Raw genomic sequence first — 25,518 nt, 5'->3', positions numbered from 1 at the left:
AATAAAATGATAGGTAAACTGAACACAGGATAAAAAGAGGATGAATTTTCAGATTCAAACTTTTTTCCCCTGTGTTAAAATAACTGTTGTTTCCCTATAGTTAGAATTAGGGGTTTTCAGGATTGGGGTTTGTTTTTGCTATTCAAACTTACTGGTGCCTGCATCTTTGCTAAGATATTTCATATTCAAATTAAAAAAAAAAACCTAATATGGTAAATAAAGTAAATCTTCATTCTTGTGAAATTGGTCTGTAAGACAGAAACAAAGCAAGTATGTTTGATTAATCAGTTCTTACAGATGAGCTGAATCTTCACCCCCCAAAAATTTTTGTTTCTCTGTAGTGAGAATTAGGGTTTTTGTTTGTCTGCTACCAAAGTTACTAGAGCCAAAAGTCTTTCTGAGCTTTTATGATGAGTTCAGGCTGAGAACAAGGCAAATACTCTCCTCCAGCTGCAGGGTCTCAAGCAAAAATTAAGTTCTTCCAAAATATAAGTACTACTTTAAGAAATATCATTCTGTTGAGCTGATCATTGGCCAGACTAACTGAGTGGGAAACAAAAGGTTAACTGAATGGAGCCCTTAACATTTGTGAATACAAGGACTTGAGAAATGGATAGGCAATAAAACGAAAAATCCTACAGAGCTGTCATGCTGCAGGTAAAGCCAGCTCGGAAGCATTTGATTTGGGAACAGGCACATGGAGTGGTATTGGAGTATGGGGCCTTTCTTTACACAAAGAGATAATGGGAGATGGGCAGCATGAGCCTAAGCAAGGCTGACAATACACGTCAACTATGATCTCAGAGGTGTCTGGAGGTGAGTGAACAGTTTAATCTCCTTTCTTCCCAGTTTAGCTTCCTTGCTAATCAGGGTGCTATTTGTTACTAATTCTGATTACAGATGTCCTCTAGCTAGGCACTGGGCTAACCCCTCCAGTTAGAGATCTGCAAGAAGCCACTGAGCTTTCTCTCACTCACGAAACCCGGTTCACACAATGTTTTCTTTAAAGACTGTAAACAGCTACTCCTTGGGCCTCATTACTCACAGTTACTTTTCTCTTTTCACTCATTCCTTCTTTTAGTAAATAAAGTGTGCATCATATTCTGTCTTACCTCATGCAGAAATACCAGCTTGTTTCTCTTGTCAAACTGACAGGGACCTAGACCTTGGACATTAACTTGCTGAAGCATATCATATATACGAGGTTCGCTTCAAAGTGTTCTTGAAGAAAACAAATATCCCGTTTTGTTGGCCAGTGTTTTCCCCCCACTGTTTCACTGCCAGAGAATGGTGCTAATCCATGGTATTTGAAAAGAAAAAAGATTTTAGAGGCACTGTGACAAAGCGGAGACTCCATTTGTACATGCTTTATTCCTCTCAGCCTAATCTTGAAATGCCTTCCATAAAAAGGAACTGCCTGACATCTCTTACAGCTGGTTAAACTGTCAGGTCTGCGTGATGTGATTTAAGGAATTAATTGCTTTAAAGCTCTCTTTCAAAGCACAGAAATGCCATATTTTCCTTAGGGTCTGTATCTTTTTCAACAGATCAATGCTACATGGGCTACTCGTATTCCTGGAAAGTTTTGGGTACATCGCTGTAATCACGGCTCTGGGGACCACACAATTTGTGCTGAGCTACTGGTGGCAGCCTCTGCCTCACCCGCCCGACTCCCGTGGCCCCTCTTCCCACCGCGGATGGGCTTGCGGTGGCCTATTCCATCTTTTGGCACAGAAGGGCAACCATCGCCGAAGGGCAGGTTTCCCTCCGACAGCTACAGCGGGGCTGTGCGGCGCGAAGGGAGCCGCCGCCCGCTCCCCTCCTCCTCCTCTTTCTCCCCGCCAGCCGCTTTTACCCTGCTAAGCCTGAGCCCAAATCGTCTCAGAGAGATGCTGAGCGGATTACGGGCCACGAGTTTGAGAACTGCCTTCTCTGCGCAGACCGGCCCTGCCTGCCGGCAACCTCTGCTCGCTGAGCAAGGGAGCCCGGCCGGGCCCCGGGGGAGACCCGGCGGCAGCACCATGCCCCGGCCCGCGGGGTGCCGGCCGCCGGGCTGCTGCAGGGCTACTCGCGGGACGGGCCTCAAACTTGCGTGAGCGGGGCAGAGGGACCCCTCGCCGAAGGCGGGATTGCACAGGGAAGAGCCGCTAGTCCCCGCAGGGCAGCTGGCAGAGAGACGCCCCGGCCAGTGCCCAGTGGCCGGCGGGTGAGGGCAAGGGCGGCCCGGCGGGGCCGCAGGGGAGCCTCCTCTCCCGGGCCACCATGGTGCTGCTGTCCGGGGCCGGGGAGCAGCTGTCCGGGGAGCGCGTGTACCCCGCGCCGGAGCCGGACATGGCCAGCGCCGAGGAGGAGAGCGACCCTGAGCAGGGTGCGGCGGGGGCTGCCGCCGAAGGGCTGGGCGAGGAGCAAGAGGAGGAGGAAGAGGAGCAAGAGGATTGCGAGGAGTATGAGGACTTCTCCGAGCTTCCCGACACCTGCAGCATCGCCTCGGATGACTCCTTCTACCCGCCGGGGGGTCTGGAGGACGAGGAGGACCGGTGGTCCCTGGAGCAGGGGGAGCGCGACAGCCCCGAGGCTCTCACCCTCTTCCGAGCTTGCTGCACCAACAACACCATAGTGCTCAAGGCTCTCATCCGTCAAGGCCCCGAAGAGGAGGAGGTGCGGGAGACAGACCGTAACCGCCGGGTGAGCATCACGCCCTGCTCCTCCGGCCCCGGGATGGGAAAGCGTCCTCCTGTCCCGGCACCCTGAATCTCCTGGAGCAGGGCCGAGGGCAGGCGGGCGCGGGGTGGGGGACGTCACTTTCACTTGAAGGATGCTGGTCTGCGGTCCCGAACGGAGGCAGCGGGGACAGGAGAAAGCGTGAAGCTTCTCCGTGCTAGACATGGCTTTCCGTCTGTGGCAAAGTAAGCGTCCAGTTTATGGGAAGAGAGGAAGCCTGAGATTCCGGTTTTCCCGCCTTCAGTTTTGAGACGGGTCTTGTTTTCCCGCAGGTTACTGATGAGCGAGAGTGCATTGCTAGTAGCAGTCTTGTTCAGCAGGGCTAAACCTTTCTCTTTGCTGGGCAGCCCATCCCCTGCAGTACTTCATGCTTTTCACAGCATGGCTCAGAGTATTCCTATGCTAAAATCAGACTTTTTGGAGTTCTGGTATTTGTTTTGCTGCTGGTGAACTGTTTTGGTGGTTTGTGTCAGTACAAGGTTTGTGGTTTGGTTTTTGCCTGTTACTTAGTTTAACTGCAGGGACGGAAGTGTACTTCACTAAACCAGAGGGTGAAAACTTGGGAAAGATTTCCTGGGTAATGTGCAACTGGGATGTTGGAGCAGCAATATTGAAGATTATCAACAGCAACTCCTCTTGCTGCTGTTACTACTGTTGATATTAAAACTAAGAAATTTTTACTTACAGTTTGCATAAACAATCTCAAAAAAGTTTTCTGGGATAGTCTGTGACAGGAATGTTTTGAAAGAAAGCTGTGTTATTTTAACTGGGCAAGTGACTTATACATTCTGGCAACATAAATGTTCTTCGCATCAAAAATAGTGCAGTGATTTGGGTTTGGTGCTGTTAACAGAGGGGCTTTCGTTGTGTCTTAGATAGATGTACTTCTGGGATTTTTCTGACAAATGTCTTTACTTCCCCCCAAAAGGACTTTTAATACAGATTTGTAGTGATCTGATTTACTGTAAATTTTTGCAAACAATACAAATAAAAACCTTTGTATTAATGCTTCTGAGGGGGCAGCAGCCTGTGGCTTGGGGGTGGGAATGGGCAGCGTAAGGCAGAAATGTTTTAAATCAACTTTTCTGTCTAAGCTAACATATGGTGTAGTTATACTCTCGTTAGGTAACATGTGGGATCCAAACATTTATTACAGGAGATTCTTAAGATCCTGCAGGTACATCTGTCCTGTATATGAGGTCAAGGCCTGAGCTGGAGCCCAAACCCAGCCCTGATATTTCATGGACACTAGCCTCCACTGAGGCCTAATTTATTCAGTGTGTCTCAAGTGTGTGACAGTGGAGAGGTTTGGCCCCACTGTACGTGTGGCATAGAAGACCAAGTGCTCCATGACTGTCCTGTCCACAGGGGAGGCCTTACCACCCACAGAGGGTCTGAGCCCGCTGTGAAGCTGCAGGCACCCTTTGTCTCCAGTCTGGGGTCCCGCAGAGCTGATCAAGAGGTAAGAAAAAGTTCAGTGTCAACATCAGCCCTCATCCCACAGTAGCTCCTTGGGCAGAGGTGATTGGATCAGGGCTGAGAAAACAGTGAATTTTCCTGGTTGGAAGCCCTTCACCATCCCACTTCCCAAAAAGCAGGTTAGTCTTTGTCTCTCCAGCTTCCCAGGAAAGAAACAAAGTTATAGCTTGAATCCAAACTGAAAGTTCCTCTTATTTGTTCATACTGATAAAAAAAAAAAAAAAAAAAAAAAGAAAAAGTTTTTCTCTACTTAAGCAAATATTTCATTTGACCTGAAATTAAACTTTGATCATCAATTTGACGTCAGTTCTGGGGTTTTACACTTTTTATGAAAGCAGAGTAAAAGAAGTTCTGTAATTCAGCAATGTCTATAAGCCTCATGAATGATGTGGGATACATGAGTTCAGTTTCTCCCTCTGCCTCCCTAATGGAAGTGCCCTAATCGCACCATTACAGATCAGGACAGTCTTTCTTTTCCAGACAGACATGAATGGGATAGGAGAAACCTTTCTGCTGGGAAGCTGGAACTTCTGGTGTGACTGCAGTTCGGATGTCCCCACAGGGGACATCAGGGCAAATTCACCTTTTTCAGAGAACATTAACTAACAAAAGGGAATTTCTGCTCAGGTCTTTTGTCACCCTTCCTGTGGAATTTCTGTAGCTCTTGAATTTGCATGTTATATAAAGTCATTGGACATTATCCATAAACAAAACTTAATTTTACTGCCAAGAAGTAAGTTACATACACCATTTGTGCTGACAAAATTTTACAGTTACTGAAACTTGTACTGTTGGCTTTCAGCACCTTCTTTCACAGAGAGATGTTTGTTCCAATGCTATCTTGTATGCATTTATTGGAAAGCCTTTTTTGCTGACCTTTTGTTTCTTGTAAGTTCTTTCTTCTCTGTGAGACAAGACAGGGAGGAAGAGTAATTTGCTTTTTGGGAGGTGGGATAGTGAAACGACGGCTTCAAGTGAGTATATTAACTGTTTTCACAATCCCCTGATGAGTATGGACAGTAGAGTTTCATTTCACAATTCAAAAATTAGGGCTTTTTTCAAAATAGACAAAGCCTGTAACTGGTTGCAGTAGTAAGACAATACCATATTTTGATTCTGAAACTAAGTAAACTCAACTCACAAAATGTAACATGAAGAAGAATCTTCCTAATGGTTAAGTTCTGTAAATCAATGGGCACAAACAGCTGGAGTTCTGCCATTGTTTTTAAATTTTTACCTTGTCCCTAAAATGTGAGTGTATAAACTTAAGATTCAGAAGGAATTATTTCTAAAAACACAAAGATCCAAAGGTAACCTTACTTATTTTCCTCCACCCTTTTTATCAAAATGCATCAATTCTCTCTTCTGAGTCAATTTGCCAAGGCTGTATACTGGTTTTTCCTGGGGTTTCTGCAGAAGCAGATTTTCCCCATGCTTTGTTTGTGAGCTGCAGAACTTCCCAACAGGCACAGGTTTTCATTAAATTCACCTTCCTGCAGTAAACCAGACTCCACAACATCTGATTTATTAGTCACCACATGTAGCCTGAAGACTGGTACCTTCCCTGTCTCGTTTCCATTACTGTCGAGACAACAACAGTTTAGATATCATTGTCTGCATAGGATCCCCAAAGGGTTGATCCCTGCATCTTCTGTGGCACTGCTGTCTGTATATGGAGTCCCAAAAGACTGGCTTGGTCCTGCTGGTTTCCTTTCGTTGACAAATCTGATACTGAAATACTTGGAAAATAACTGTGACAGCGTATAATACACTGATTGTAGATCATGCAGGGTGACCTCTCATTCATTAATGTTGATGTATTTACCTGCCTCATGCTAGCAGTAAGAAGGGATTTGCAAATATATATGACAAAACAAAATTGTGGCTGTGGTGAAACCTGCTGACCTGACTGAGACCAGAATGTCCTCTTGATAATGATGCTGCTTTTCACCAAGGGGACTGTTTTGTGTCTTTGCTAACCACGCTTCCAGAATTTCAGACATTTGCATTTTGTAAGTTTAACATCACTTAATATTAAATTTTGCCTGGTGGCTAGGATTGTATATACTCAGAGAGACAGAGTTACAAAATCTGATGTTACCTAACTGCAGAATGCAAGCAAATTTAGAAATTTGCCATGACAATAGAGAAGGCAATAAGGGATGGGGGAGAAACAGATTGAAAATAATTGCTGCAGCTCATTCTCAGAAAGGCTTTATGTTAATCATCCATGTGGTGCAGTCTGTATTAGTAGGTATTCTGTATCTCTGCACTTCAGAATTGGTGTGTGTGTGAGAATATTCTCGCACATACATTCGCAAATGTAGGTTTTTTCAGATTTTCAGTTTTACGTAACTGTCAATGGGTCTTTTGCCCAGTTCAATGGATAGCTAGGAACCAATCTGCAGTTAAACAGTAAGTGTATCATATAGCGGGGATCATACATTTGTGATCTTTGGTTTGTTCCCTTAAAAGGTGTGAAGACAAAATAATCTATGTGGCTCAGCTTGTAAACTCTTTCTTCTCCTCTTAGAAAATACTTTCAAGTTCATATATGAGCACAGTTAATTTTTCCTTTAATGGTTTGTACAGGATGCTGTTGATCTGTACTTGCTTGGAGTAAGTTTACCGTTGGGGAACACTAGCTCTGCAGCTCCATCACCAAGTGGGACTGGATTTGTTTGTTCCTTTCTCATTTTTCTGCTGAAGGAAGAAAACAGGGGTTTGAAGGCTGCTGTTCTTCTTGATCTAAATTTCTTTTGATTTCCCCTCTCATGATACTTAGTCCTGGAGAGGGACAGCAATGCATCCAAAGCCTGGAAGTTGGTGTTACTGACTAAACAAAAATAAGGTAGTGGTGTCTGTGCTAGAAACCTTCTTGAAAAGCTTGTGAGAACATAAGCTTGTGCCAAACGTGGAAGTAAGCCCAGAGAAGTAGGAGCAGGAGAGAAGTTCCCAGACAGAGGGGTTCACACCGTGGTGTAGTGCACAAATTAGGAAGATTATTTCCCTGCTCTCCTTCTCTCTTCAGCAGAGATGAGTGGGTTTCTCCAGAGGGTGATTCAGGCGCCTATGTTATGCTCATGCTCTAATTGCTGTCCCTTTCCTTTCTGTCAAAAAGCCTCCCTCTGTTGACTTCTGAGAGATTTTGCGAAGACAGGGCACATGAGACTTATCATTTGGGCACAGTGAATACCTCCTGCAGTGGATGCGCTGCATTGGAGAGCATCAGCAAGTGACTCTCCTTGAGTGGAGTTGTTTTTCTGAATGCAACCTCAGTTTGTTTGCGTGTTTCTGGTTGTAAAAGGATGGTTTTGAATGGTATCACTTACCCAGTCTCCTTACAGGACCCATGACAGCCTCTGAGGCTTCAGATATGTCATACTGGTCTCTGTGCCCTATGTTGCAGACTGCTGCTCAGCAAGGCAAAGTAGTCCATGTGATTTGTAGTACCACAGAGAGGCTGCTTTGGGCAGCTCAGCTAGTTTAGAGAGCATTATTACCCTTCAGAGTGTTTCACAGACAGATGCACAGTAAATCCCTCAGGGGGTTAGCACCTGAATTTATCTTTGCCCAAGGGCTGTGCTCCTAGAATTGTGTCTGGCTGAGAGGGACAGGAAGCCAGTGGTTCAGTTCCCTCTTCCCTGGTGAGTGAACATTGGGCTGGGTACTGCTTTTCTAGAAAGTAATGTATTACAAAAAGTGCCAGAGCTTGCACAGCACTCCATTAACCTGTGTATATTATTTTTGTTATCTTCACAATGCTAACATATAAAAAATGAGTGGAGCATTTTCTGGTGAGGGATAAAGATAACCCTGTCACTTATTGCTTCTCGGTTGTCATGGTGGATAGTGGAAGTCATCCCATGTCAAAAAAAGAATTTGAAGAATGTCATCTGCTACAGTGCTGAGGACTTTTTTCATATTTTTTTAGGCAGTTTCGGTTCCCTCATATTCTGTCATACAAGGTATTCTTATGGAAAGGCTTGTATTGAAACTTAACATCATGACACTAAACCATGAAAGGGATTTTTTTTTGGGTGGAAATAGTTTCTAAAAGACCCTAATAGCAAAAGTAATCTAATTTTAATAATTAAAAAAAAGTATAGAAATACCCAAATGTACTAAAATAAAGTCCCTGGAAATACGTATCTGTTTAAAAAGGGAGTGAGGAAGGAAAGCAAAGGGATAGTAGATGTCAAAATACAAAAGCTGCTCCAAACAAATTTGAAACCCTTCAAATCCTGTAGTTACAACTCAACGGAAGACATCAGAAAGGAGCAGACAGAGCATGGAAAATGCAAAGTCGGTTTGCTAAGAGGAGATTCTGTGAGCTAACCAGGGTGTGGACCGTATTGACAAGCATGGGGACTCAGAGGAGTTGTCAGAAGAGCGTGGGTAGCTTTCTGCCTGCCCTTGTCTGCATTCACCTCAAGTGTTAGGTGGGTAATGCCTTTGTAAATCTGGCACAAGAACATAGCCTTTAAAATAACTTGACTAAGAAGAAGTATACACACAGTACCTGATTTCTAAAATAAAAAGGACAAATAATAAGCACCGTGAAGGAGGGTGCTTGATCATAAAGAATGGAAATGCAGATCTTTAGCAGACCACTGGAAATGCATGACCAGACCTGCTGCATCATCCATGCAGTTGACAGGTAGTAAGGTACTATTTGTAGTTAGTGTCAAAAGCAGCACTAGCTGTTACATCAGTAACAGATGTAACTTGATTTAAGTATGTAACTCTTACTCAAGTATGTAACTTGATTTAAGATGTAACTCTTACTGAAAGTGATAGATACAGATTTGAAGACCCCATCAACATGAGAAAGTTGTTTAAGCTTAATCTAGTTTCAAGTAATGCAGCTTTTAGAGAAACCAGGCGAAGAGTAGTTTCCTTGAGGAATTTTGATAAATTACTTAGTGCAAAGTGTCTGGAATGGGGTGTGTGTGGGGTAAGTTTTTAGCCTGACAGTAACTCAGAAATGAAGGTCATAGCAATATTTTGTTCTAGTTTAAGCAGTGCTTCACATTAGTATCTTAAATCAAGTATGTGGACTTACAGAGCTCCTCAGAGGTGCAGGGATGATCCTGGTTACCCAGCTGAGCACAGGTTGACTCCAGATGTAATAAAGTATACCTGCATTTAAAATCTAATAATGGTCTAATAAGACTGGTTATCTGGGACATTTGTCATCAATAATGATGGCAGACCTATAATGTGTCTTTAGTAGAACGTGTCTATAACACAGGTAAGAAATGTGACTTTGGGATGTCTTACTGCATTTTATAGAAGAATCTTTGAGGTTTATTTCACAGTGCACAGGGTGATGCTGCTAATTCTTTCATCCCGTTAGGAAATGAAAATTTATATTCTTGTGGAGGAGTTACTCAAGAAGGAATATTGGCACTAATTTTCTCTCTTCAAGGTTCCTAAGTTCTTTTCTGTGAAATTTTATTGAAGCATAAAATGCTCTCCAAAATTCAGGATTTAGATAAAATTAAGTTTCTTGTAGCTTGGCATATTAAAAAGGCTATTTTCAAGTAATGCATAGGTATTGTAAATAGGCAGTTTCCAATAAATGTTCCTTTTAATGCTGAAGCTGCAAAAAAGAGCAGGTCTAAAAGAACTTGGAGGGGAGAAAGGAGCTTCAGAAAAGTCCATGAAGAGCAATTGTCTTTGGAAGAGTCAGGTTTAAATCCTGCAATAAAAGAGGTGGAAAAAGACAGTGATATTGTTCTCCTGTCTACGTATGTTGGGTCTGAAGACTCCCATGCAGAAGACTTTAATGCTGAACTGGTGCCTGATGCACGATAAGAAGTCTCTGGAAGCATCCTGGGACATGAAAAAGAAACATTTCTATCCCAGCAATCCTGTGTCTTCTTACGACAGGAAATGACCAATTTTTAATAATTTCTTCCCAGTTCTGTTTTGCCTCCCTACTATTCCTCCAAGCATTGTGGCCTGGCTTTTCAGCTTCATAAAATGGTATCTTACGCAGAGCTCTGGTAGTGTTAAAGGTTCCTTAAAAGCTAGGCCACTTGGAGGACCCCTTAGTAACCACTAAGCTACATGGGAGCAAGTGAAATGTTAACAGCCCAGTTCTCTGAGACCACCCAGAAGCCACCATGCAACGTCAAACAGTGGTTACATCAGCAGTACCTTACAGCAAGGAAAATTCCCAGATCTTTTTGGAGAGGTCCAGTTTTAAGGCACCTTTGACACTACCAGCACTCTGTGTAAGATACCATTTTATGGAGCTGAAAAGCCAGACCACAACGCTTGAGATTGCTGGGATAGAAATCCTATTTGCATATGTTGTATACTTTTTTCAGATGCAATAGGATAGTTTCCAAGTGGGATGACATAGGGTCTAGTGGAAGGCGTCCCTCCCATGGCAGGTGTTGATGATGGTAAAGATGATCTTTAAGATCTCTTCCCACCCAAACCGTTCTATGATTCTGTAATATGTTGCTGCAGGTTTTCCCAAATTGGTGGGTTTGTCCTTAATTTTGATACTTTTTCCAGATCTTATACTTTGTTTATATGAGTTATTCTATTCTGGGTAGGTTTTTTTAGCAATTGAAGTAAATAGTATATTGCCTACTAACAATTTTTCTGCATATTCTTCCTAAATCATCTGTCATTGCACTGTGGAATTAGGTTAAAATTTTGTGACTGAGGTAGAGTTGCACAAAGGCCACTTAATAAAAACTGCTGGTAGATTTTTTTAACTAGAAAAGAAAATCTCGGGAGGATGTGGAAGCGATGAAGAGCTCCCACAGGCTTCATTGGAGACAAGAGTTCACCTTTAATGTTTTCATAAATAAAGTTTCTCTCAGAAGGTTGCTCTTTTAAATTATTTAAAATATTATGCCACAGAGGTTTGAATTTACCCATTTCTAAGGGTTCTTTCATTAAAAGAATCCCCAGAAACCCTTCAACCTGGGCTAAATATAATCCTACAGCATACCCAGTGTGTCACAACAAGAAATGATTAAGTGCCGCAGGAAGAGGATGGTTGTCACAGAGCCTGTGGTTGCACATCTGGCAGTGAATTAGCAATTCAAATTGTATCAACTGTGGGAAAAACCCACAATGTGGAAATAATTCCCATTTTTCAGTTGTATTATTTTCTATTATGTCTATTACATTCCACAGGGAGCAATTTGAAAGCAGGCTGATGCAAAATGAGAATGACTCATGGCCAGGCTTTTGTTGCTTCATACATTTTGGATGTTTAACGTTTTGAGCCTGATCCTGTAATACCCCCTCAAATATGTGGTTTGATTTGGGTTTATTTTTTGATATTTTGCCTCTTAGTATGTGAGGCCCCATCTTTTGGACAGCCTGTGTGTAGACAGACCAGCTGCTGCTGCTAACAAACACCGCCAGTAGCCACCACAGCTCAGAATTGGGCCTTTGGGGAAGCTTTGCTTGGATTACTACTAGAGGGGGAGGTTACACATAAGCCATAGTTGCTAGCTTCCTGAAGAGGGGAAGTGGCAGATAACTGAATATATTCATTCTGTTCATAAAAGCAGCCTTTTGGGCGTATTTGGTTGGGTCGTTTTTTTTAAACAAAACCTAGGTATCTTGCTGTTTGTAGCTCATAGCATAAAGGCTCAGCACACCTGTTAGCCATTTTACTGAGAAACATGGGGAGAATAGCCATGTATTCATAAAAGTGTCCTTAAGTGTGGATACAAGGAAAGGCGAGGCAGTAGGGCACTTCTTTGTATCTATATTTGATAAAGGTTTCAAGAGAAGGCACAGTCAAAGCTCAGGTGCTTAAGGAGTTAATTTGAAATGTTTTTCTTTCTATACAGAAGAATATAAAAGGATTTTCTATAAAAAGTATATGAAATAGCAATAGCTTGTTAGACAATGAGTGTAGAATAACAAGTATTCTTAATAGAATAATGAGTTTGGGAAAATGAAATGCCCCAAATATTAATGAAACCATAGTGTTTAGACTTACAGAGCCCCTCTGAGCTGGTAAAAAGTGCAAACACAGTAGAAGTGTTTTCTGCTTACTCTGAGATAAGCTGTACTCTATAGTAAACGCCCAGATGCGTGGAGGAACAGCAGCCAGAGGAAACCTATGTCTGGGAAACAACAGGTTATTTTCTGTGCTGTGCTGCAGGCACTTCATCACAGCTGCATCAGGTGAGTCCTGTCTGCATGGCAGGCTGAGCAGCATAACTGTGTCAGAGGCACTGCTCTATGGTGCGGCTTCGGCAGAGCTCCCTGTGTGGAAATACCACATGTCTGCAATGAAACCCATGTTGTTCCTCAGGGGCAATCTGGTCTGTGGTTTGAGGGGGGATGAAACCATTTGTCATTTCATGGGTGACAGGGAAAAAAATAATTAAGGTCCCTGGGAACAGAGTGAAAGCATCTTCCTTCTGCACCAGGACAGAAACTCAGTGTGATCCCCCAGGCAGAGAATGTCCCACAGCCTGCAAGCAGAAGCGGTGGGGAAAGGCTCTGGCAGCTCTGGGGCCCCCCATCAACCTACTGCAGCACCTGCCAGTGGGATAGAGTCCACGCCATGCTGCGTTCTGCTGTCATGTAGGGTAGGACTGAATCTTCCTTGCCATCTATTTATCATGTACAGAAAGGAGGTTGTTGGTTGGTATTTGTTTTGTTTTACTGCTCTGCTGCTGTACAGTACTGTGGGCATTCCCTATACTGGAAAGTTATTCTTCTTGTGTGGATGCAACACATGCTATGAAGGTACCCATGAGCAGAACTGCCTGTAGAATAGGAATCTGAACTGAATATTAGGTACATGATGATCTTGTTAGTACCTTACTTGAATTAAAATAGCATATATGAAGTTTATTGAAGTCAGATGTCTCAGCACATTTGCTTATCTCCATACAAGTTCTCATTAAGCATATTGGATCCATTACATGGATCTAATATGTGGATTCAGTATGTGGAAAACTCCCTGTAAAAGCAAGCTAATACAATGGTTAGAGTTGGAAGGGACCTTAAAGACATTTAGTTCCAACCCCTCATGCCACAGGCAGAGACACCTTCCACTAAAACAGGTTTCTCCAAGTTCCATCCAGCCTGGCCTTCAGGGATGGGGCATCCACAGCTTTTCTGGGCAGCCTGCTCCAGTCTGTCACCACCCTCACAGTAAAGAACTTCTTCCTAACATCAAATCTAAATCTCCCCTCTTACAGTTTAAAGCCCTCCCTCCTTGTCCTATCACTACATGCTCTTACAAAAAGTCCCTAGCTTGTGCTGCTGGTGCCTCAGCTCAGCTCTGTGGGGAGCTCTGCATGGAGCTGGGAAGTTTAATGCTGCTGAGATTTACTGTTCCCAGGTCATGCAAAGATGGGTTTAAGTATGCTCCTAAAGGCCTGCTACTGAGGGGGGACAGCTAATGCTCCATGTACTCGGTTGTGATGAAAGAGAAAGTCAAGTGCCAAAAAGATACAGATATTTACCATTTATCACCTTAATTGTGGTTGGATATATTTAATCATCAATCAAATCTAGAAATGTCAATCATCTGTTTTTCCTCAGCCTCCTGTAAAACTTCTTGATTTGTCCAGAAGTGTGGTCAATGAGTCACTGCTAAATGAACAAGGACTAACTTCAGAAAAATTACTGTTATTCCTTTTGGGGTAGAAATCTAATGTTTTTTTGTTCAGCATAATGTATGTAATTGGGCTGCACAGCTGAATATTTATATTAAGACTATGTCATACATTGCTAATAACAGAATGCCAAATTTATAAACATTTAGTTACACAAACATGTACTATTTTCCTTTCAAATGCAGAAATATCTCTTCACTCCAGCTTTTTTTCCTTATTATTCCTGTTCACTGCTAACCACCCTATGCTTATCCAGTAGCTGGAGAGTTTCCTTCTCTATCATGATCTTCATCAAATATTAATGGAATCTTCTTTGCAATATTTCTTCAAAATATGTGTTTCTGTGTTTCCGTATCTTAGAAAATTCACCACAAAAATGCAGAAAATTGTGTTTACAGGTCATCTCCATACTATTTCAATGGTCAAGTCTCTTTAATCAACCAAGTCTATATCTACCAAAGGTTTTCATGTACCATACAGTAATTTCTGCAGGTGTTGGTGTATCTTTGTTTATACCTTTAGTAGAAATACACTTCCAGTTTTCTGAACTTGCCAGCTGGTTTGCTTAGATGGAGCCCTCTAACAGCAACAGATCAGCCCTGACAGCTTGCGTGGCCTAATGCCATACTGAGCATTAATGCCTAACGTCATACTGAGCATACTGATGGGAAGTATCCTCCTCTAACAGAAAACCAGAAAATCCTGGAAAGCAACACGAACTGCTGATGGATGTGCAGGCCCATTCACTCATTCCTAACTTTTTCAAGACATGAATAATACGGCTGCAGTTAAATGCTCAGTTATGTGAGAGTGTTAGTCCAATAATTGCTATATTGTCTGGCCACCACTGAACATGATAGGGTATGTTGCTCTTGTGAGCAGTAAAAGTTGTCACAAACTGAGGTGGAATGAGTCAGGTAGGCAATATTTTTCTGTATCCTTTTATTTTACATAAAGGTATTTATTTACAAATCTTTAGCTGGAGACATTGGAAAGCTTTTGTGATGAGTCTTAGTTTCCAACTGTATACTGAAAATCCCCTGTAAGCCAGCTATCTGTTTTTCTTTTCCTCCAGGGGCCTAGAGCATCATTTGAATGCCCCTTCGTGTGTTCAGATGTTGCTCTGGTTAGTGAGCTTCTAGCAACGAAAATGCCATCCTGCAGCCAAGCAATGCTTTGATGTGCTCAAAGACTGTTGTATTTCAGCTGCTGTGGTGCACAGAAATGTGTCAAGCTCACTGCAAACAGCTCTGAAAAAACCCACATCAGATATGTTTAATACATATCACTTCTGTTGTTCCAGCAAAAGTTATTCTTCCGTTAAGAAGACTGTTTTAAATGTCTATCATTTCTCTCATAGGTCCAGGTCCTTAAATTGAAAAGTAGAATGCTTACATGAATCCCTGAAGTCCTGACTCAAGAGAAACTGTTTTGCTTTTACCTGAATATTCTCCAATTTTATGAAGCAGAAGAAGAGCAGTTTCTGGATTGTTTGACTGAAAATATTCTATAAAGTGGATATGTAATTTTAATGAGTTAGCAGTTTTTTACAAAGGCAGGTCATCCCTAGTCATTCAAGACATTTGAATATAAATATGAAATTGATCCTCCCTCTCCTTCTCAGGTATTTGCACTAAATACCTGAGATACCTGAAATTCTTTATCTCAAATTCAGCAGTGTATTAGTGTTAAATCCCTCCCTATGTTTCTTTATTATTTAGATTGAGAGGGTGTATTCATTAGAAGATGAGATTTTTTTAGATTCAAACACAGAGGCAGACGGTGCCTTCATGCCTTTGTTGCAAGAGCTAGACACAGTTGAGAGAAACAGAGTGCTCACAGGCTCTATAGAACAGTGAAGACTACATCAATGGCAGATAGAGCCTCACTCAGCTCTTGCCACCAGGTAATGAGATACAGTATGAGTGTGTGCTGCATCTGCTTATTAAACTCAAGTTGCAGTACTGTAGTTGACTTGAAACAGATAGGGTGACAATGCTACTCTCTCTCATATGAATATTCCAAATGTGATTTTCACCTTTGCTAAACTGTCTGTTCATACACTAATACCTGTTACAACTGCAGCAGATGATAAATCCTTATTTAGCCAATTGAGATAATAGAAGAGCGAAATTAAAAATGGAAATGCACACTTTAAAAGAAGAGCCACTTTTGAGCCACATTCTTTGGGATTTTTAAAAAGTTGAATCTACAAAAAAACAGTGAGATATCAGAGGAAAAAAAGTTCCCTCTGAACAGATGAATTCCATGCCACAATGTGTGCTTTCTGAATCAAAAAAAACCACCAGGCTAAGCCTCTTCTTAGCATCTTTTTGGACAAGCCCATTTCCTAAATACAGCACTAAATTAATGTAGGGCTACTCACTAGGGCTTACAAGCCAGTAGCAGCAGTGTTGTCCTTGATTTAGCCAAATGGTAGTCCCTGATATTAAAAAATACAATTCTGCCTTTTGTTTAAAAAGATGCACTTTTCACAGGGTGATGCTAAACCTTCAAGAAGGAATCATTCCTCAATGAGAAGTCTGAGGCAGGCTAGCTCCTCCAGAGGCTGTAAGCAGCCTATCAGTTACTTTATTTATAAAACAGAGAGAACTGTAATTTGATGGGTTTTATACCAGGAGTTAGTTCTTGCTCTCTAACCAGCCATGAACATTACAGAGTCATCAGTGTAGGTGGGATGTCACAAGAGCACAATCATCTTTGCCCTTGACCAAAGCATATTTATATGAAAACTGGAAACGTCTTACTGAAACACAATCCACATGGTCTGCTGTAATTTAAAAGGTGATCATAGTCATCAGCGTTTCTAACAGTTACAGAAGATGAAAAACTCGAGCATAAAATGTATGCTTTTCCATTTGAGTAATGCCAGTTCAGTATGCATTACTTGAAAATTGCATACTTTGTTTGAAGGTAGTGTTTTCACCCAGAACTGAAAATCTCCAGTGTTCAGAGACAGAATTTGTCAAGGCTGTGTTTAAAAAATTACAGTTATTAGTGCCTCTTCTCTCTTTCTTTGTGGAGACCTAGTTTTCAGTGCAACATGTGGAGCATTAGTAATAAGTAACGCATGGGTAGGAAACAGCAAAAGGAAGTCAGGAACTGTGGCACTTTCCTCCAAGTTTCGCAGGCCTGAATCCAAGGAGTAATACTTATAAAAATCCAGGTTTTAGCCTCCAGGACGGTCACCTGTGATATTCCACAGCTGCTTTGCATGGATCTGTGGAATTACAGGATTGCAGCCATTTAGGTTCATGAGAGTTGACACTAATCCATACATACCAAATTCCACCTCAGGTCTCTGAGAGAAAGACAGACACCTCCCATCAATTCACCACGCATGCATCTATTGCTCAATAGTTTGTTTTCTAAGGAAAAGCATGATATCTTTTTCACATTTACGCACAAATAAATATTTGCCTTGCTGGGGCAAAAAAGAGGAAGGGGTACAACTGAGTTGAAAACCAGTCTAGGTAAAACCAGATAAAGGAGTCTCTTTCACTGTGGAAAGTATAATGATAAGGGCTTTCAAGAGCCTGGATACTTTGACATCCCAAGAACCGTTGTCACTTGCGCTAGCTGATGATAATCTGAAGAGGCAAGCTAATGGGATCCAATCAGTGGGATCTTTGTGTTATACAAGTAAAAGAGTAACACCTCTTTCATGTCTACCAATAGTATTTCAACATATATTTCTTCCTGAGCATCAGTATTTTCCCTGCATTTTCATCAACAACAACTACTGATTGTTTTTATGATGTTATTCTCTTGGTTGAAAAGAGGATGCTGACTGTTGCTATGTGATAACACATCTAGACTTAAGCATATAAGGTGAATCCCATAGGCTAAATACTAATACATCTCTTTCATCTGAGAATCCTTTGTGCTCCTGCTGTGCAAGGCAGCTGGTCTTTTCCTCTGTCTTTATTTTTACTGGTGGAGAAAGTTTACCACAGTTTCCTGCTCTATTCAGGTCAGTTCCAGCATCAGTGAGGCTTATCATTAGAAAATCCAAGATCAATAGGGAGGGTTATTTTTAGAAGTGTTATAAAAAAGAAAGCAATGAGGTTGAAAAGGAAGAGCACAGGAGTGGCTGGGAAGAAGAGACAGTGAAGGTGTTACCCACTTATGTTCTTATGAACTTACTGTGAAATGGCAGACTAAGATGGAGACTGGGCTTTTATTGCTCTTACAGCTTCTTTAGATCAAAGGGTGAGGAAATTGGCTGGTACTTTTATGTGTAACATGCAGGCAGCCTCCCATCTCTGGTGTCCTAAGAAGTGCTTTTCTTGGTGAGCATGGGGCCTCTGCAAGGAAGAGCTTTCATTCTGATGGTTTTTCTTTCTTTGTCAAGTTGATTTCCTTTTGAGGAAAGAGACCTTTTTGTTTGGCATATTTTTTTCAGTGGCAGATTAGCCATTGATGGACCAACCTCTTCCTAGGATCTTTCTTTACAAGGTTTGTGTCTGGTGCCATAACCAAGAGGCTCAAACACAAGCAAAATGAATTTACTCAAGTTGGAAGAATGGAGTTGAAACTTCTTTGAAAGATCTTTCCTGATGAAACCACAGGAGCTCATCGCCACAAGAGGTGCTGGCAAGCTCATCACGCTCTATGTTTCTTCAGAGAACTCTACAGTGAAAATTTGTGAAAGGTTGAGGTCTTTGAAATATTGGTTATAGAAGAGACAGATTAGATACAACAATAGATAACGATGGACTAGAAGGTTGTACATATATCTTTTAGCCAGTGTCAAACTGAAATGAATTGCTTACAAAGATTTTGTGAGTCATTACTTTTGGAGAGGTCTCCTGAGAAAAACTATGCATTCAAACACTCTGTTTAGCCTCTTGCAATAGATCTAAACTATGGTCAGCCTGTGCCTGACAAAACATAACATAAAGGAAAATGTGTCTATTAAACACACAGAGAGGAGTTGAATCATATGCCTCAAAGCCAAAGGGAGTAGTTTTTGACAGAGTTATGTCAGTGCACAAAATGCATTTCACATGGCTTCTGAATGCACTACAAATATATTTTTAAAATGCTGCAAACTCTCCTTTTCATCTTAAATGTGTGTGAATATGTGCATATACTTAGAGACCAGGAGAGAAGTTAATAAAAATGTCCTTCAAGCCCAGGACTTGGAGTTCAGATCTAAACTGGTTTCTAAAGCTTCTTAAGGGCCTTACGGAGTAAAAGAGTGTGCTGAACACAAATAATATCAGCTTTGTGTTATGTTGCTAAATGATCCAACTTTGACAATCATTTTGTTTAGTTCTTAGGGGGTTTGCTTTTCTGAAAAATAAAATAAAATAAACAAAATGCTTCAATTAAATATGGATGGGAGGACTATTACTGTAATGTCGGATTTTGAAGTAATATGGCAATTGAGGTTCTCCAAAATGTCTTAACATATAATTATTTCCACAAAAGATGCATTTTAGCCTCATTACAAACTCACTTCCTTTCAGTGGTTCCCAATCCCACTACAACTTTGTGCAGCAATTGGCTGGAGCAGCAGGTGCTCCCAGCCTTGTATGCCCATAGGAGGAAGCAGTCAGTGCTTTACTGTTTTAAATCTGTCGGTATCCGAAAGCACCTGTTCCAAGCAAAGTGTAATAATGTGCTGTTTATTTAAGGATTTGTAAATACATTATCCCTGTTCACAGGATGGTTTGCAGCCTTTGGAAGCCCTGCTGAACATTGCCTGGCAAGCCAGCGAAAGACAAAGAAGTTAGCTCACTCTTTGCTGGGTCAAAATCCTGACATCAGTGGATGTCTGTCGTGTTGCCTTTCCCAGCCTTCTGCAGTTAATGGTTTGGGTTGCTAATGTTTAGAGCACCTTAAAGTGCTGACATGGGAGTTGTGGTAGAAATGCCTTCATGGTTTATATCAGGATCCCCCCATTAAAGTTCAGTACATCATTTACATTGTTTCCTAAAGTCAGACCTCTCACTTCTTTCTTGTAAGTATTTCTTCCCTTACTTTTAAGCTAGAGTGACCCCTGCCTAGCACAAATACCAACAAGCAGGCATAGCAAAGAAGGTTGTATAAATTTGGCTGCCACATATCGTGTGTTGTTACTGTCAACACTATCAAAACTTAGCACTAACATTTGACAGTATTAACACTGATTAGTAAGTGCTATACAAACAGGAAAGCCAGGATTAGTAAGGCGGCATTATTTGTCATGGATCATCACTTTTTGGGACTTGCACCTGACAGTCTAAATAAAATGAAAATGTGAAATTTAACACGACAAAAATTGTGTTATTTCACCTACCATCTTTCCATGATATTTTTTGTCCTTTACAGCCAGACATCCCATAAATAGAACACAGAACTCTTCCCCAAAAATGGGATCCTGGGCTGATTTGCCATGTTATTGAATCCTGAGGTAGATAATTTCCTTTTAACTTATGGGTAATGACGATAAGCACCACTAGGTGACCTGTCGGTTCATTCTAAGTATGTGTTATTTTTATTTAGCAGTATGTCCTTGAAGTTTCCTTACACATTCCTTTCCTTGTTTACTCCCGCTGTGGCCAGAGATCTCACATACAGTGCAAAGCTTAATTTTGGACTGTTTGGTCTGCATCAAACGTCACTTCTGTTTTCAGTTGTGGGAGAACTATTCCTCTTTCCACATAAACTTCTTCATCCTGTATCTTGCTTTGTTGCACAATGGTCTGCTGTCATTAGCAAAGACACTTATACCTGATGAAATGTCAGACTGATGCATACGTTCCTAATACAATCTTAACAGCTGTCACTGCAAAATAATACATAATTTTAACAAAATTGATCTTGAGCAAGGATGTGCATACTTGCTAACATCCTCAGTGAATATTTTAAAAATATAAATATATATTTTCCGATGGAATTGCATTAGATTTCTAACTTGAACACCTCAATGTTAAAATCTGCTTGAGTTGTAGCTGCTATCAGCTGTTTTTCACATGTTCAGGCCTTCAGTTCTTTGTTTAGAGCTGAGGTTCAGAGAGAAAAGAACAATAAAAGATTTTTCATGTGGCAAGTCCAGTTACTGCTGGTTTTAGAAGTATCACCAAGTGTCATCTTGACTCACAGTAAACTAGCTGGCAATGCAGCCCAGGTCTCCTGTAACTCAGCCAACAGAGTGTCCCTCCGCTCATTATTTTTTGCAGGGCTGTTTCCACTGCTAGGTGTAACTCTGAGTGCCCTCTGCTTCTGACCTTCTTCTGTAGCAAAAAGGGTGGCCAAGAGGATACAATACAGCAAGGAACAAAGTGGCCCTTTTCTCCAGTGGTCAGGAGAGGAGCTGCCAGTGAGCATGAGCTGATGGCCAGGTATACAGCCAGAAATGCCTTCTGTACTTCAGCAGCCCTCCTGCCCTTTGGACACGGTGCGATTTGGGGAGAGGTGCATGCGGAGTGAGAGGTGGCAGCAGATGCTGCCACTAAAGGAGTATAAGAGAGCAGCTGCCTTCCATGGCCCCTGGAGCATCCTTCGGGGATGGGGTGTGCTGAAGGGCTCCTGAGCAACTGGTTCCTGTCTCACCTGGGGTTTGCCTCCTGGGAAAATGAGAGCTCCCCACCAGGAGTAAGGATTAAAAAAGACTGCTACTTTTGGTGTAACGCTCCAGTTTTCCTCCCATCAGGCTTCCTGTGGGTTCAAGACATGATTGTCTGACTCTATAGTCACCCTATCTCTCCAGCTTCAGCCAAGGGACACATGTCAATCAGCAGCTGTATGCCTGGTGTTGGGAGAAGGGGTCAGGCAGTGCGAGATCTGGGGCTGTCTTCCGGTTTCCTGTGGAACAGGATGCAACCCCCAAGTTCCCATCAACTCAGGGGTTTTTGATTTCCCATTGAATTGTTGGCTTTTATTATATAGCTTGATACAAAAAAAAAAAAAAAAGAAAGAAACAGAGAAGGGTTAATCTGTCATAAGAGTCGCTCAGTATTGCCATATAATAAAAAAATTGTTTCCCTTATATCCCCCCTTATATCCCACTTACTAGAATATCTCTGACTACATGGCAGGTGTTTATTTGCCTTGTGTGTCCCTTATGGCCCCTGGCAGTAGCCTCCTGAGGTTTCTGTCAGCTGCTTATACCACTAACGATTCATGTTAGTGAATAAGGAAAGTTACACAAATTTTATTACCTTTTCTTGTTGTCTGATTTATTACACAAGTGGCACTGGTTTTCTTTGTTGTGTAATGCAAGCTTTTGCAGGCATAGTAAAATGAACTTTCCTGGGACTATTTTTAGAGGTGATCAGAGAGATTTGGATTAGAACAGATTAAGTAAGGACTTCTGCAGAGATGATACATATACTAAGCTATACCTTTACTTAAAGACATGTGGCCTGACTGATATAAGAGGGGGTTACAAAATAAGTGAAATTGAACATATTCCACAAAATGAAGGGGAAAAATGGTGGTTTATCTTCTGCCTGTCCATGGACTGGCCTGTGCTTTTAGCTAGCAGAGTGCACTTCACACTGGGAAATGAATCTGTGAGCACTCGTGATGCTGTGAAAGGAAGGTGGTGATTTTATGCCTTCAGTATTCAGGACTGGAAGTGGCAGTGCCCCTTAAGCTTGCTTTTGGATACGAGACTGTGCTTTAGGCTACTGTGTTCCTCTGCAGAGGAGACAGATTTGCATGCTGCTGCTCTGTCCCTGCTTGCATACTCCTTTGCACTCATCACTTTCCCTGGCAAGACCAGGATCTCCCCCCTTGCCACTCTCCAAGAATGTGAGGTTTTGTCCAAGCAACAGTCAGACAAAATTCATTTAAATTCCTGGGTTTTTTTAGTTGCTTTCCCAGTGTAAATTTGCATGTGACTAAGCTCTTGCAGCCCTTTCTCTAAAAGGTCAGCCTAAATTATTTTGTGCAGATAATATTAAAGCTTATGTGCTTGATGGATTTCTGTAGCACATAAACACCACTTCTCATGGGACTGATGACCTGAATAATTACCTCATCTCAGTCATGGTTGATCTAATCGGCTAAACCAATTATGATACAAGCTACAAGCTCTAGCCATTTATGAAAGTTTCTCAGATTGCTTTATGCAGACTGAAAGGTTTCAGGTATTATACACAACTTAGCATATGGAGGATAGTGATGCTCGGTGTTAAATTTTGCTCTTTTTACATGCAGCGTACATTTAGAATCTCTGTTGACCCAAGTTTCACAGCATTGCAGAGTGAAGATCAAAATTTCCCTCAAATAATTTTGAGAGATCTATTTTGAAATACTTGACCTGATTTTTTTCTTTGTATGTGAATTATGTTATAGTAAGTGATAGTCATATGTAATTCTGTTATGATAGTGAGCTATACATAGCACAAAATATTAAATATATGCACTATTGTTTTAGTAAATCAACAAGAAAAAGTTTAAACACAACTTTGTATTCTTTTATGTTGTATTATTCTTCAATTTCTGTTACTCATTACATTGTTTGTGTAATATGCATTTGACTTAGACATAATTTTCATAATTGTCCCTACATGTGATTATGAATTTCAATTGTTATCCCATCTAATTCAATTACATGCTGTTTTAATCACTACTGTAAACTAACCCTGCAGAATTGTCATTAATACTTACAGATGCAAACGAAGCAAACTGGGCAGTTGTTTATCATGATGATTACAAAAAGCAACAAGTAATGTCAATTTAGTCTTTTGCCAGACCCATTTTTGACTGGGATAATAGATGAAAAGCTATAATAAGCTGTTCTCATTTCAGTATTTTGGTGGAAAATAAGTTGTCTAAAGAGATTTTTTTTAAAGGCTAAAATAATTGCATGCTGTATGTGATTTGCTCTCCTGTTCAGCTTGAGTTCATTATTGATCCTCTAGTATTTCTTGTGATGTCTATTACCTGTAATGATCTAATGTACAAATAGCCTTGCATTTTTGTCAAAACATCTCATTTATAAAATTGCCTCCTGAGATATCCATGACCTCACTTCATTAGATACATTGTTATGTCACTAGCTAACATAGCTGAGCAAAACGGAGTTTATTTTAATAAGCAGCAGCACTGTTCCAGTTCTACATGAAATCAAAGGCGGATGAAGAAATACCAGTTTAAAAGGAATCAAAAGTTTCCCGAGAGTATTTTATTCTGTTTCAAACATACAAATTTCAAGCTCATGCTTTTGTAGGAAATTTTAATACAATGTTTTTAGGCTGATTAGAGAAGAGCACTTTGAAACTTGCAGTTTGTAAACACTGCTTGCGGAAGGTGTTGCAACAACTAATTAACTTTAGGTAGTTCCATGCCCAAAATGTCAATTTATGTAGTCTGGGATGAAATTAGCAAAATTAGTTATACTTTATTTAGAATATAAGGAAAATAAGTAATTTATCCCAGAATGACTATTTTGTCATATGTTCTAAATAAAGTATTGTTAATTTTGCTCTGCCACTTCAAAACAAAGGGGGATCTTTCGAAACTGTGCTAGTCACATAAAAATAAGTTATAGTACAGAGGAACCATGGGGAAGCTCTGTGCAATGCCAAATATTCCATAGAAGAAAGATAGAGCCTTCAACACCTAGCAGTATTATGGCTTCTACTTGTGAAAACCTTGTGACTGAGTAGAATTTCTCCTTTATGTGGAAAAATCCACAGTAAATGTTAATGTAGTTGATGTGATGGATGACTTATACTTTCTTGTTTGTCACACCGAGTTGGTATGCGAAACCTGAAAAATTAAATAGGATCTGTTGGAAACCTAGTTTCATGTTTAAGGTCACTTCTGCACAGGGGATAAAAGAAGATTTCTTATTGCCTGTTCTGTTTCATTGGTCTGGGAGAATGATGGGCAGCAACCGTGCCCTATGATCAGGAGAGCAAGTTTAGCTAACACCTCAGTTCTTGAAAATCCAGGATGCTGTGCTTGCATGCTGTGATATATGTATAGTTATTCTTTCTAGTAATTTATTATTATTATACATTAATGGGAACAGTTTCAGGTTTTATTGTGATTTAAAATAGGTGATGGTTGAGGACATATGAAAGGAAAGAGAGGGAAAAGTATGCTGTGGAAGGACAAAGGTTTAAGTCTCAGGGAGATGACATGCATTTAAGTTATCCATCTTCCTTCTCCTAAAGCTTTTCACATGTAGTGAATATGGTGAGAATTGCTCTTATTGACAAAATAGTGTTAAGATTCAACTTCTTTAAATTTTTCTTTTTCCGCATACACTGGCCACTTCACAATAGTAACCATGATCCTTCATATGAGGGGCAGGATAACTGATGCCTTGGTAGCACACTAATGATATAAAATGTCATCCCTTTTCTGATGACAACCAAATTATTCAGGTTCAGAATATTCTAGCTAAAATTCATTTATGCTGCTTTATTTTTGTCTTTTAGAAAAGCGTTAAGTGCGCAGCTGTATTTTTCTGCAGACTGATGTGATACAGGCAGCTGCTTTACCGATTGCTTCAAAAGGCAGTTTGCTGAAAACAATTTTGTATCAGTTATATTTATTAACTGAAATTATTGAAAGAGTTCATAATATATTATGGCTGAGGATAATAGTATTTATCGGTATATGAAGTTTAAGATTTCAGACTAATCATGTTGTGACCGACTCATTATGTGTCTTGGCTGATCTGCTTTTCCTGACTTGCAGCAAGCAGAAGACGGATAGACAAGGCCAG

The 25,518-nt window shown here is 41.0% G+C and overlaps 1 protein-coding gene across 1 annotated transcript in view; it reads left to right on the top strand.

Moving 5' to 3' along the window:
- Positions 1-2,262: 2,262 nt before the first annotated feature.
- Positions 2,263-25,518, top strand: part of ANKRD33B (ankyrin repeat domain 33B) — a gene marked incomplete at both ends in the record, with an annotated part of 38,593 nt that continues 15,337 nt past the window's right edge. Inside the window, one exon of the mRNA XM_080611063.1 lies at positions 2,263-2,685. Within this exon, the coding sequence (XP_080467189.1) occupies positions 2,263-2,685 (423 nt within the window). The remainder of the gene's footprint in view (positions 2,686-25,518) is intronic.

The sequence above is a fragment of the Psittacula echo genome (assembly GCF_963264785.1).
Source record: "Psittacula echo genome assembly, chromosome: 2".
In the NCBI taxonomy this organism is placed as follows: Eukaryota; Metazoa; Chordata; class Aves; order Psittaciformes; family Psittacidae; genus Psittacula; species Psittacula echo.
Note: the sequence above shows the minus strand (reverse complement) of the source record. Positions and strands in the feature narration are given on the sequence as shown.